Here is a 10,151-nt window from a genome sequence, read left to right on the forward strand (position 1 = left end):
TCAAAGATCAATTTCTAGGTTTTTCCAAAGCTAGTTGATTTCATTATCAAGACGGAAGAAAAATGAGCTCCTGCATGTTTTTTAATAGCACCCTAGTTATAGTTATTATTTGTCTCTAATATCAGCATTTGCTGCATTTATCAAAAAATGAGCCTCTAAGAAGAGATTTTAATTAAAGAGAGGCTTAAGTTAAGTATTGTCTTGTAGGAAAAATATACAATGGTACGCTACTGAAGAAGACACTGCACAATGGATGTAGCACCACTCTCTTCCTCTCAATTTTATTTTCTCAAGACAAACTGCTGTCATGCACACTTCCTAGTATAGAACCAATAGTATTGCATGCAGAAGGTCACATGTTGGTCTGCTCTGCGTTAGTGGCACAGACAGTATAAGGTTTGTGTCTGACTTGAACAGAGGGTGAGTTTCCAAAACGATTTTTTTCTAGGCGTGTAAAGTTAGTTGATTTTGCAATCTATGAATTGTAAGTGTACAAATTCCACAGTGAAGGTCGTCACAGTTTGTTTAGCTACAACCTGCTTTTCCCGTGCTGCAGTTGTTAAGTGTAGGCTACAGTTGGTGCGTTAAAAGAACCATGTAATGCAACGAACGATCTGAATCAAGTAGCCCAACCAGTAACATTCATAATGACACGAATCATGCAGACTTTTGTGCTAAAGAAATAGGTCTATACTTAATTTTCTTTGTAAAACAACAAGTAGCTCAATGCAACACAAAAACAGCCAGAAAGTCCCCATGACAAACTTTAGGCCTACTTTTACTACCTACTGTTCAGTGCGTCTTCCTTATTCTGAACTGTACGGTTAGTTATGGCTAACGTTAACGTTACAATACAGTTGAACGCTGCTCGAAATAAAGACGCTCCTTATAGCGGAACTTGCCTGAGAATCATCACGTTTTAAGTTTTCTTCAGTATTAAAATAATACAATAATAGTTGCCTGAACATTTATGATTACATTGTAACTAGAAACTTGTAGTAGCTATTTCGGCATACTTTTTATGGTACCAATTTGCCCAGAGGGTGCACCCCCCTCGACATACGTTTTTTCAGCAATGTGAACACGTGATCACATTGCTGAAAAAAACCTGTGCCACTAGCTCGACGACTTACATATTCACTCTTTCAAACGGCCTTGGTGAAGTACAGCAAACATGAAAAGTAACCTACATCGGGATTTCAAAATAAAACCTACAAAGTGTATTTGCTTTTGAATTGCATTATGTACTATAGCTCTCATTCATATTTGCATCAGTAAAATCAGATCAAAAGCTCGACATAATAGTGCCCAAACAGGTGCGTGTGTTCACTGGTATGTGTACATTTACTAGAGTATGAGAGAGATCATTTAACCTGTTACACAGGGACAAAGGCCTTGACAGACCTAATCAACAGCAGAACAATATGCGGACAAAAGCTGACAGCTGCATTGACTCCTGATTTCCGCAACGTCTTTTGTTTTACCTGCATTTGAACACACTGCAGGTCTCTGCACCTCCATTAGAGGCTATAATAACTATAACACATATATACAATTTATTCAAATGCCAGGCACAAATTGAGAATATGTCTGAAGAAAAAAGGCACTGAAAAGATTTGCTTTTGCTTTTTCTTGCGCTCACTCAAGAAAAGTAAAGACAAACATGGGTGTGAAAAAAAAAAAATGCTTTTTAATAAAACAAAAAGATGTATACCGTAATGTATAAAATTGGTATAAAAATAAAAACCATTGTTCGTGTTCAGGTCACAGTATCGATACCGATATCAGTATCGGAAGATTTTGAACGAAACCCAGCCCTGACAGTGATTACTCTTAATAAATAAATAATATAAATCTGATACTACACAATGTAATCTCTGCTATAGGTTTTTAGTACTTAGGTCCAGTATTTGGATCAATATATGTTTTGTGAACAGCTTTCATTCATTACTGCAAACTCACAGCTGAAATATTCTTTCATTTGTAAATATCAAATGAATGCACAATGGGAGATTTTTTTCATGACAAGAAAGAGAGCCTTTATTGTTAAAAAAATGATCCTGTTGTTTTTCTGCAGTGTGCAATATTTTTTGTTTGTTTTGATCACAGCAGCAGTGTAAGGTGCACTATGGGCCGCCTCAATGGGAAAGTGATTGTGCTGTCAGCTGCCGCGCAGGGGATTGGACGTGCTGCAGCAATAGTAATGAGCTATATGAACTTCTCATAGTTCCTACCAAATCACAGAGGGGATTGTTTATTGAATAGCTTGTGGTGCCATAGCAGTGTGTATTTTGACTTTACATATTTCAACCAGTTTTTTGTGTAATGCAAGCGAAAGATTTTTTTATGTTTGTGACATCCTGTCGTTAACATTCTGTTACAGCCCTTTGAAAGGGTACAAATGTAGCACTGCAACAATTAATTATTGCCTGAAGTCATAGGAAGGGACTGTGCATTTGGATGGCCATTCAGATTTGATAAGAAGTGGGAAAAACGGGTCTGCGTCTTACTGATCCCATCTTTTAGTTTTTTTTATAGTCAAAATCTTATAAAGCAAAACAGCATTAGCCATTTTTCTTAATTTATATTTGTGTGCATAATGGATCATTCCAAAATACTTCAACTTGTTCTGCGATACTGGGCTACAAGTTTTACACCATGACACGTGCAGACATTGTGTTACCTCCGGGCACTGACTCAAGTTCTTAAACTTTGTAGGCATTCGCAAAGGAAGGCGCTCTAGTCACAGCAACGGACATCAATGGAGAGAAGCTGAAAGAGCTGGACGGCATTCCAGGTATAAGATTTATTTGTGCTGGTCTGGCTGCCATCTGCTGGTTAGCCAGTGTGATGCAGCCAGGATGGCCGAGCCATGTGTTGCACCTTTTGTCAAAAGTCCTGTGTTGTTTGAGCCATCCACCACCACGACCAACCTCCCTGTGTGGATTTTCGGCTTTTCAATACTACTCGCTACCGTAATCGTGCTGTCATCACAAAATAAGTTTCCCATTGAAATAAAAAACTTTGTACACTTTAAAACTTGTAATCCACACACAAAAATAATGACATTAACGTGACTCAAATCAATAGTTTAAATTATGTGACAATTTCACAAACTGGGCTGAGACAGTCACAATATTCAATTTGCTGTGTTTGTAAGCAGTCAGCAATACATTTGAGAAGCCGGCGTACTGCAGAAAATTGCCTCAGCTGGAACAGGTTTAAAGAAATAGGATGTGATCAACGATCAATGATCTTCTTTCTCTCTCAACACCTCCTATCAGGTAGTTCACAAACAAAGCAATTCCACAAAGCATCCTCTAACGGCTTCCTGTAGAGCTGTTGATTGGCCAGCAGGAAATGATAGAGGTTGTCCAGCAGCCAGTTGTAAATGTGTGTGTAATTCTGCAGATTTGAGGCAGTCTTGTCAGAGAAGAAGGTGATTTTGTCTATACATGTAGTACTTCATTTGTTTTGTTTATTTAGGGGACTGATGGCCTCATCTTCTAGTATCTCCTGCAATTATATGTTAAATACTAAAAACATAATAAAGACAACGTTCTAAATCAGAGCAAGTGACATTAAAATAATTGAGATTTTGTCTCCACAATCAAAGTTCTCTTTTTCTCTTCACCGACAGGGATAAAGACCAAGATTGTGGATGTGACTAAGAAAGACCAAGTCGAAGCCCTGGCCAAGGAGCATGACCATGTAGATGTGCTGTTCAATGTTGCTGGGTACGTTTTCCTTCTTTCCTGTCTGTTATCCTGATTTACCAGAGCTATAATCCTGATTACTGCTTTGAATGCAGTAATCAACGGTGTGCCGATGAAAGGAATAGATAATAGGCTTACTATATAGGTACCTTTCTAATGTATATGAAATGTTTTTCATGTTTGTGTTGCATGAGAGTTTGTGCTGAGAGATGCTTATTTCCTGTATTTTGTGTTGTCTTTGTAAAGCTGCGGAATAGACAGAGTTCAAAACAAATTTCCCTTTGGGGGACAATAGAGCTCAACAGTCCCGCCCCTCCTCCGAGAGACGTTTGGTTCCAGAAGTAAATTTCCCATTCCTTTCTCCCATAGACGTCTGGAAAAATCCGTATATAAAGACTTTTAGACCATGCCTTAGGCTAACCAGTTACGACGTGACTCATAAGCATACAACATATCATTTTGAGTGAAAGAACGAACAGAAAATCAAAAAAAGTCAAAGGAACAAGACTGTGTACATATTTTCATTATTGAGCAAACAAACTACTCATCCATAAACCACCGCGCACCACTCAATAAAGGAAGCTAAAGTTTGTTTAGCTAACTGCTAATTCAGCTAACCACTAGCTGAGAGAGCATGTAAACACTTTAAAAAACCCTCAAAATAAAACCTGAAAATCATAGGTGTCGATTTCGTTGGGGATGGTGGGTTTGCGTACCTATCATATTTCGTCATGAGTCATTTTGTATCCACCTCTTTTTTGAAAACCTCAAGCTCATTTAGTTTAAAATAAAAAAAAAACTTAATAACACACATTTCTTGAGCGACAGATGTCAATAAATCACAAAAACTCAGCTGTTCTGCTGCTGCACTGGCTACACGCTACTAAAATCTAAAATCTAAATAAAATCTTATAAATCAATTAGACAAACAGTTGCACTGGGTGACATGTTCCTTCATTACCCATTAAAACGGGCAATGTGGTTTATTTGAGTTGATCCCACATGCGCCATCATGCTGATGAAAATATTCATTAGCTCTCCAAATCCACAATTGAAATGGTCCACAACAAATGCACTATCTACGCCTGTTTAAAATGTATGCTAAAAACTACAGTGCCCATATGTTTTATAGAATTACCTACTTAAAAAAAAAAAACATTTATATGGCACCATTTTTTTCAAGATTTACATTTTCAACAGAGGAAGTCAGAAAGTATTGAGCAACAGACACATTTTTGGTTTTGTCTTTTCAAGGGGATTTGTTGACGATAACAAATATATAGAATATTGAAAGCCAGGGTTCACTCAAGGTGCTTGAAATGCTTGGATTTTGAGAAGGAAAATAATCTGAAATACCTTGACAAAAGCCCCTTTCTGAACAAAGTGCCAAAAAACTCCTTAAAATTCAAATGAGTCATATACTGTAATCTTATATTTTGACCAAAGTTTTGTTCATGAAGTCATTATAATTAAGTTGTTAAGAATCAAAAGTAGGGAAGTGTAAATTGAATGCAGCATGGCAGGATATTGATCTGTATAGCCATTGGCTTTTGCCAAACAACACCAAGATGCATCACGCAAGATGTAAAAAAATGAGTTTGACCTATCGAGTATGGGTGAGTCGGCCCTGAAGAGACACGTGAAGTTGGCATAACACCAGGCAGTCCTTGCCGTGCTACAGCCTCTTCCTCAGTTTGAGATTTCTTCAGGCATCACCTGATACGAACCTGTAATATTTGAGCCTCAAACAGTGAAAGGTTCAATTGGTGAATTGTACATGACTAGCTGTACAGTAAGAGAGACGGACAATGATCACATCATTTATTTATGTTTAATGATTTAGGAAAATGGATTATTGGCTCTGAGTGAAGTCCTTAAAATGAAGAAATGGTACTAGTCAAAAGTCCTTAAATTTCACTTTGTGAAGATATCTACAAGAACACTGGCTTTTGGCATACATACTGTGTGCATAGTGGTTCTACATGTTTTGCTGTCACCACCTGCTTATCTACAATTCTTAAATCCTTATACCTGAAAATTTAAACTCTACTTCTATTTTAAATCTCCTTAACAAAGGGCTCTACGTTGACACCTTCTAAGGCTCAATAAAATTTTGAAGGGGGTTAACGCAGCATTTCAACCAGTCTTTATTTAATATTAATTTAAATCTCATATTGATGTCTAATGCTCTTCTGTTTTGATTTGGATTGACGTTATGAGGTATTTTACCTCTTAGTTGAAGCTATATACTGTATACAGATGATTACATGTAATAATATCCTTTGGAATACCATGAGATCTGAGTTTACATGCCATCTACTTCATACAGGTTTGTGCACCACGGCTCCATCTTGGATTGCGAAGAGGCCGACTGGGACTTCACCATGAACGTGAATGTCCGGAGCATGTACCTCATGAGCAAGGCTTTCCTACCTAAGGTGACCTTTGCCCACTTTACCACATGGTTAACACTATTCAACATGTTGGTGTAGGTGCTGTTGTAAATTGAGTGACATATGCTTTTCTTTTGTTCTCATCCTTTGTCTGCTGGGATTAGCTGTATTACTCTAAGCCTGTGACATGATGGCCAGTGCCCATTCACTAATCCAGCTTTAGTAGCAAACTCACCTAACTATGTCAAAGGGAAATTTATTGCTTGGATCGTAGCACAATTCTAATTTATTTGTTAAATCAAAATAAAGACGGTTGCATAATTGTACGTTCTGTTTAAATGCCACCTTCCTAAATGATTTTGTCATTCTAGATGTTGGAAAAGAAGTCAGGAAACATTATTAACATGGCATCTGTTGCATCAAGCATAAAAGGTACTTACACTTTCACAGATATATTTAATTGTAGATGATTGTAGAACAAATATGCCACATTAAAGGGACAATAAGTCGTTGAAGTATGACCATGTTCATTGTAATCCTCTTAGCTCAGATAATTGCGTGTGAGTGACATATGTGTTTTGTCAACACAGGTGTTGTGAACCGGTGTGTCTATAGTACTTCCAAGGCTGCAGCCATTGGGCTTACCAAGTCTATAGCAGCTGATTTCATTGATCAAGGCATTCGCTGTAATTGTGTTTGCCCTGGTAAGTTTAGAACACCCCACAACATTAAATCATGTGTCCTTTTTATTTTACTATTTAATCTTTCTAGCATTGATCACAATTAGATATTGTAAGACCTGAAAGATATTATTCTGTATTTGCCTATCTATTTACTTTGTGATTGAATGATTTTGTGAAATAAGGGGCAAACTTCTCAAACTAATCCTTTTAATATTTGTATTTTTTATTTTTATTTTGTTAATGTCTGATTGGTTTTGTTTTATTCATAGTTTTAAAATTGTGTTTTGTCTTGCAACATTGATTGTTTGAGATAAATAAATAAATGAAAGGAAATGTACTGTAGACATCCTTGAAAACAAATTAAACTAAATTTCAGTTTGTCCCTTCAAAGCCAGTCTAAATAACTGCAGTGAAACTCTTTGACAATTAGTCAAAGGGTATCCATATATACAGATTTAATTGTGTTATAAAATTGTGTTGTTACAATGAAGTTTTCAGAAGACAGTTAAGGTTTTTATTTTATATTTTCTCAGGTACTGTTGATACTCCATCACTAAGGGGTAGGATCCAGGCCCAACCTGACCCAGAACAGGTATGGTAGGCTCTGATTTTCTCCAATCTTAATTTGACAGTAATGCCTGCATTTACCAGGGACATTATATGTTGTTTCCACAAGAAGACATTTTTTTTGTATTGGATATTATGAATGCTACTGTAACTCTTCTCTCTCTCTCATTTTCTGTAACTTCTCAGGCTTATAAGGATTTCATGGCAAGACAGAAAACTGGCAGAATGTGCACAGCTGAAGAGGTAGCATACCTGTGTGTGTACCTGGCCTCAGATGAGGTGAGTTCTTGCAGATAATGAACTTTAGTCATGAATATGTTATGTGGTACACTACATCAGGCAGCGTTTGCGTGGCCGTAGCGGAGGTCCATGTACTATGTATTCTAATCTAGAGATTTGAGGGGTTTTCACGACTTAGTGAGAGTTAACACAGACCAATAAATCTATGTTAAAATAAATAAAAACGATTCACCAGAATTATATTCATAGCAATGGGAAGAATGCATTGAAACTACATCTCAATGCTTCAGATCCTCATGGTGGGAAATAACATTTACAGATAATAGTAAATTAACATTTTTTTTATTTTCACAGTTTTAAATAATCAAAAGATTTCCAGACTTTATTTTTGGTGTCTGATAAGAGAGAAGAGAGCTAGTTGCTTAACCTCAAAGTAAACTTAAAGTACCCTAGTTATGCATGCAGAGTTGCTTTTGATTTTTTTGTAGCAGTGAAATTATTTCCCAGTGATCTGATGGTTCTTGGCTCCTTCACAGTCTGCCTATGTGACTGGGACAGAGCAAATCATCGATGGAGGATGGAGTCTCTGAGAAAACGGCTCATTATGACCATTTGAAGCCCAAATAAATTGCACTTGCTTATTCTTTATGATTTGTCTGTTATTGTCTAGTGATTTTGTGGGAGACATTGTCCATTTTGTATTTGAATCTATGCTGCAAATGTGTGCAATATCAACATGTTAATATGTGTGCTGTAATAAATGGACTTTATCACAGCTACAGTGTATTTTCACCTAATTATAAATCCATCAAATGTTAAATATTTTACAATACATACTATGGATGGGATTTCTAATTAAATGTTTAAACATTATTAAAAACGTCTTCATAAATACCCTTGAGTGGCTTTTATAATTGTCCCCCTTTTCCTCCAACCAAGCACTCCTGAGCACGGTAATTTACATACTTGTTTGGCCATCACTAATCCGCCTCATTCCCAGCTTCTCTATCTGTCTCATGACTGCCAGGAACGCTGCACACTGAAAGTTCACACGCGATGGCGGTGTTTAAGATATGAGGTGAGCTTTTTTTTTGTTCATTGACATTACAAATTCAGGGATATTCCCCGTCAGAAGGGTCAGGAGTGGCGTCTCTAGATAGCGACCGTGCTTTTGGAAAGTTCACAGTTGGTCGGAAGCACAGTGCCAGCTACAGTTACGGCCAAGGACTCCAATATAAGACAACGCTCCCCTCTTGCGGATAGATAATTAAACCCATATGTGTCAGAATAGAAAGTCAAATTGTGCTTTGCTTTATTTACCGATAAATAATTGACACACGGGTTAACTGAAAGCGTCCACGACGTGTTTCTACGTACTGGCAGGGACTTCATTAACGAGACTGGCTGAAATTACAGGCTAATATTTTAAGTAAACCACTATGATAATGAGGACATATGTTGGTTGTAGTGGTAGCTAGTTTGCGGCATATAATGAGTACGCATGTTTTTGTCCGACAATGGGTACATTGCCGTGGTTTATTGTGAGGCGGGGACTTCTCCAGTAACGGAACTAGTACGTTATAGCACGTTAATGGTACTACAGCTACGGTTTCGTGTGTACGCAGCTTCAGCAGCACATATATGCCAGCACAACCCGACCTCAAACATTTGATTTGCTTAGCTAGATGTCTAGCTAACGTTAGATTGTTACCGATGCCAGTTGGATAGGTATGTTGTTGACAGTTGCTAGTTAACTCTAACCTACTTGCCCAAGCATCCGCTAGCTAGCTAGATGTGCCATATGGTCGAGCTGTAACGCTAATCATTGATTAGTGTGGTCAGTGTGATCACAAGTGGATTAACCGACGTCTGTTGCCATAAGCTATGGAAGCCCATTTCGGCCAATGCTATAACACAGATCCTGTAAGTCAGAACAATTATTTCCTTTATCAAAATAATGATCCAGTGTATCATAAAAATGAGTATCTGAAAAAGCAGTACATTGTAAACAATTGTCAAAACCAGTGTAATGTTTAAAACAATTTTGTTTAATATAAATTACTTGTCAGTGGTGTAGAATAGCGTGAGTAGCTAAAGCTATAGTTAGCTAACTAAGTAGAGCACAGTGTAGTATTTTTCCATTGGAATGAGTTGGTGGTCAATTACAGTAAAGTAGTGCCTCATGTTAAGTAAACTGCAACCAGCACACAGTAGCCAGCATGTAGCTACATATTAGCCTCATAGATCCTCATTTAGACAAGAGTGATGTGGCTTGAAGCCTTGTTTGTTTTCTTTTCCTAATTAACACCTGTTAGTCAGATCCAGTAACATTATAGTATGTGTTTACTAATGGAAACTATTATAAAACGGTATATCAATTTTGTGTGATGACTCTAGATGTGTTAGATTTTGCATATGGTGATATGGAATAATTGTTGTGGTTACCTGGTTTCAATGAACTGAACTGGAAGAATAAACGATAACCTTTTGGTCATGATAATGAAAAAAAAAAAATAATATATATATATATATATATATATATATATATATAT

At 37.1% G+C, this 10,151-nt stretch overlaps 2 protein-coding genes across 7 annotated transcripts in view; both read left to right on the plus strand.

Annotated features, from left to right (window-relative positions):
- The first annotated feature begins 324 nt into the window (after nucleotides 1–324).
- bdh2 (3-hydroxybutyrate dehydrogenase, type 2) lies at nucleotides 325–8,374 on the plus strand. Of its 3 annotated transcripts, none has more exons than XM_032532284.1 (10): nucleotides 325–420; nucleotides 2,110–2,200; nucleotides 2,719–2,797; nucleotides 3,641–3,737; nucleotides 6,046–6,154; nucleotides 6,481–6,541; nucleotides 6,700–6,813; nucleotides 7,326–7,384; nucleotides 7,546–7,638; nucleotides 8,136–8,374. In XM_032532284.1, exons 2-10 carry the CDS (start codon nucleotides 2,129–2,131, stop codon nucleotides 8,187–8,189), a joined length of 738 nt encoding a protein of 245 aa, XP_032388175.1. In that variant the 5' UTR covers nucleotides 325–420; nucleotides 2,110–2,128; the 3' UTR covers nucleotides 8,190–8,374. The 3 variants fall into 3 exon arrangements, with proteins under 3 accessions (XP_032388175.1, XP_032388184.1, XP_032388195.1); XM_032532293.1 differs by having other exon boundaries at nucleotides 354–420; nucleotides 2,113–2,200; XM_032532304.1 differs by having other exon boundaries at nucleotides 397–419; nucleotides 2,105–2,200.
- Nucleotides 8,375–8,534: 160 nt separating this feature from the next.
- si:dkey-162b23.4 (sodium/hydrogen exchanger 9B2) overlaps nucleotides 8,535–10,151 on the plus strand; it is a 14,985-nt gene continuing 13,368 nt past the window's right edge. Inside the window, exon 1 of one of the 4 annotated variants that reach the window (XM_032531745.1) lies at nucleotides 8,535–8,677. The gene's annotated coding sequence lies outside the window, so the exon portion shown is untranslated. Of the gene's footprint in view, nucleotides 8,678–9,014; nucleotides 9,029–9,282; nucleotides 9,523–10,151 lie in introns of those variants that run through there. The other 3 variants (XM_032531751.1, XM_032531763.1, XM_032531754.1) reach the window with 3 other exon arrangements.

This window comes from Etheostoma spectabile, chromosome 2 (genome assembly GCF_008692095.1).
Source record: "Etheostoma spectabile isolate EspeVRDwgs_2016 chromosome 2, UIUC_Espe_1.0, whole genome shotgun sequence".
NCBI classification, from domain to species: Eukaryota; Metazoa; Chordata; class Actinopteri; order Perciformes; family Percidae; genus Etheostoma; species Etheostoma spectabile.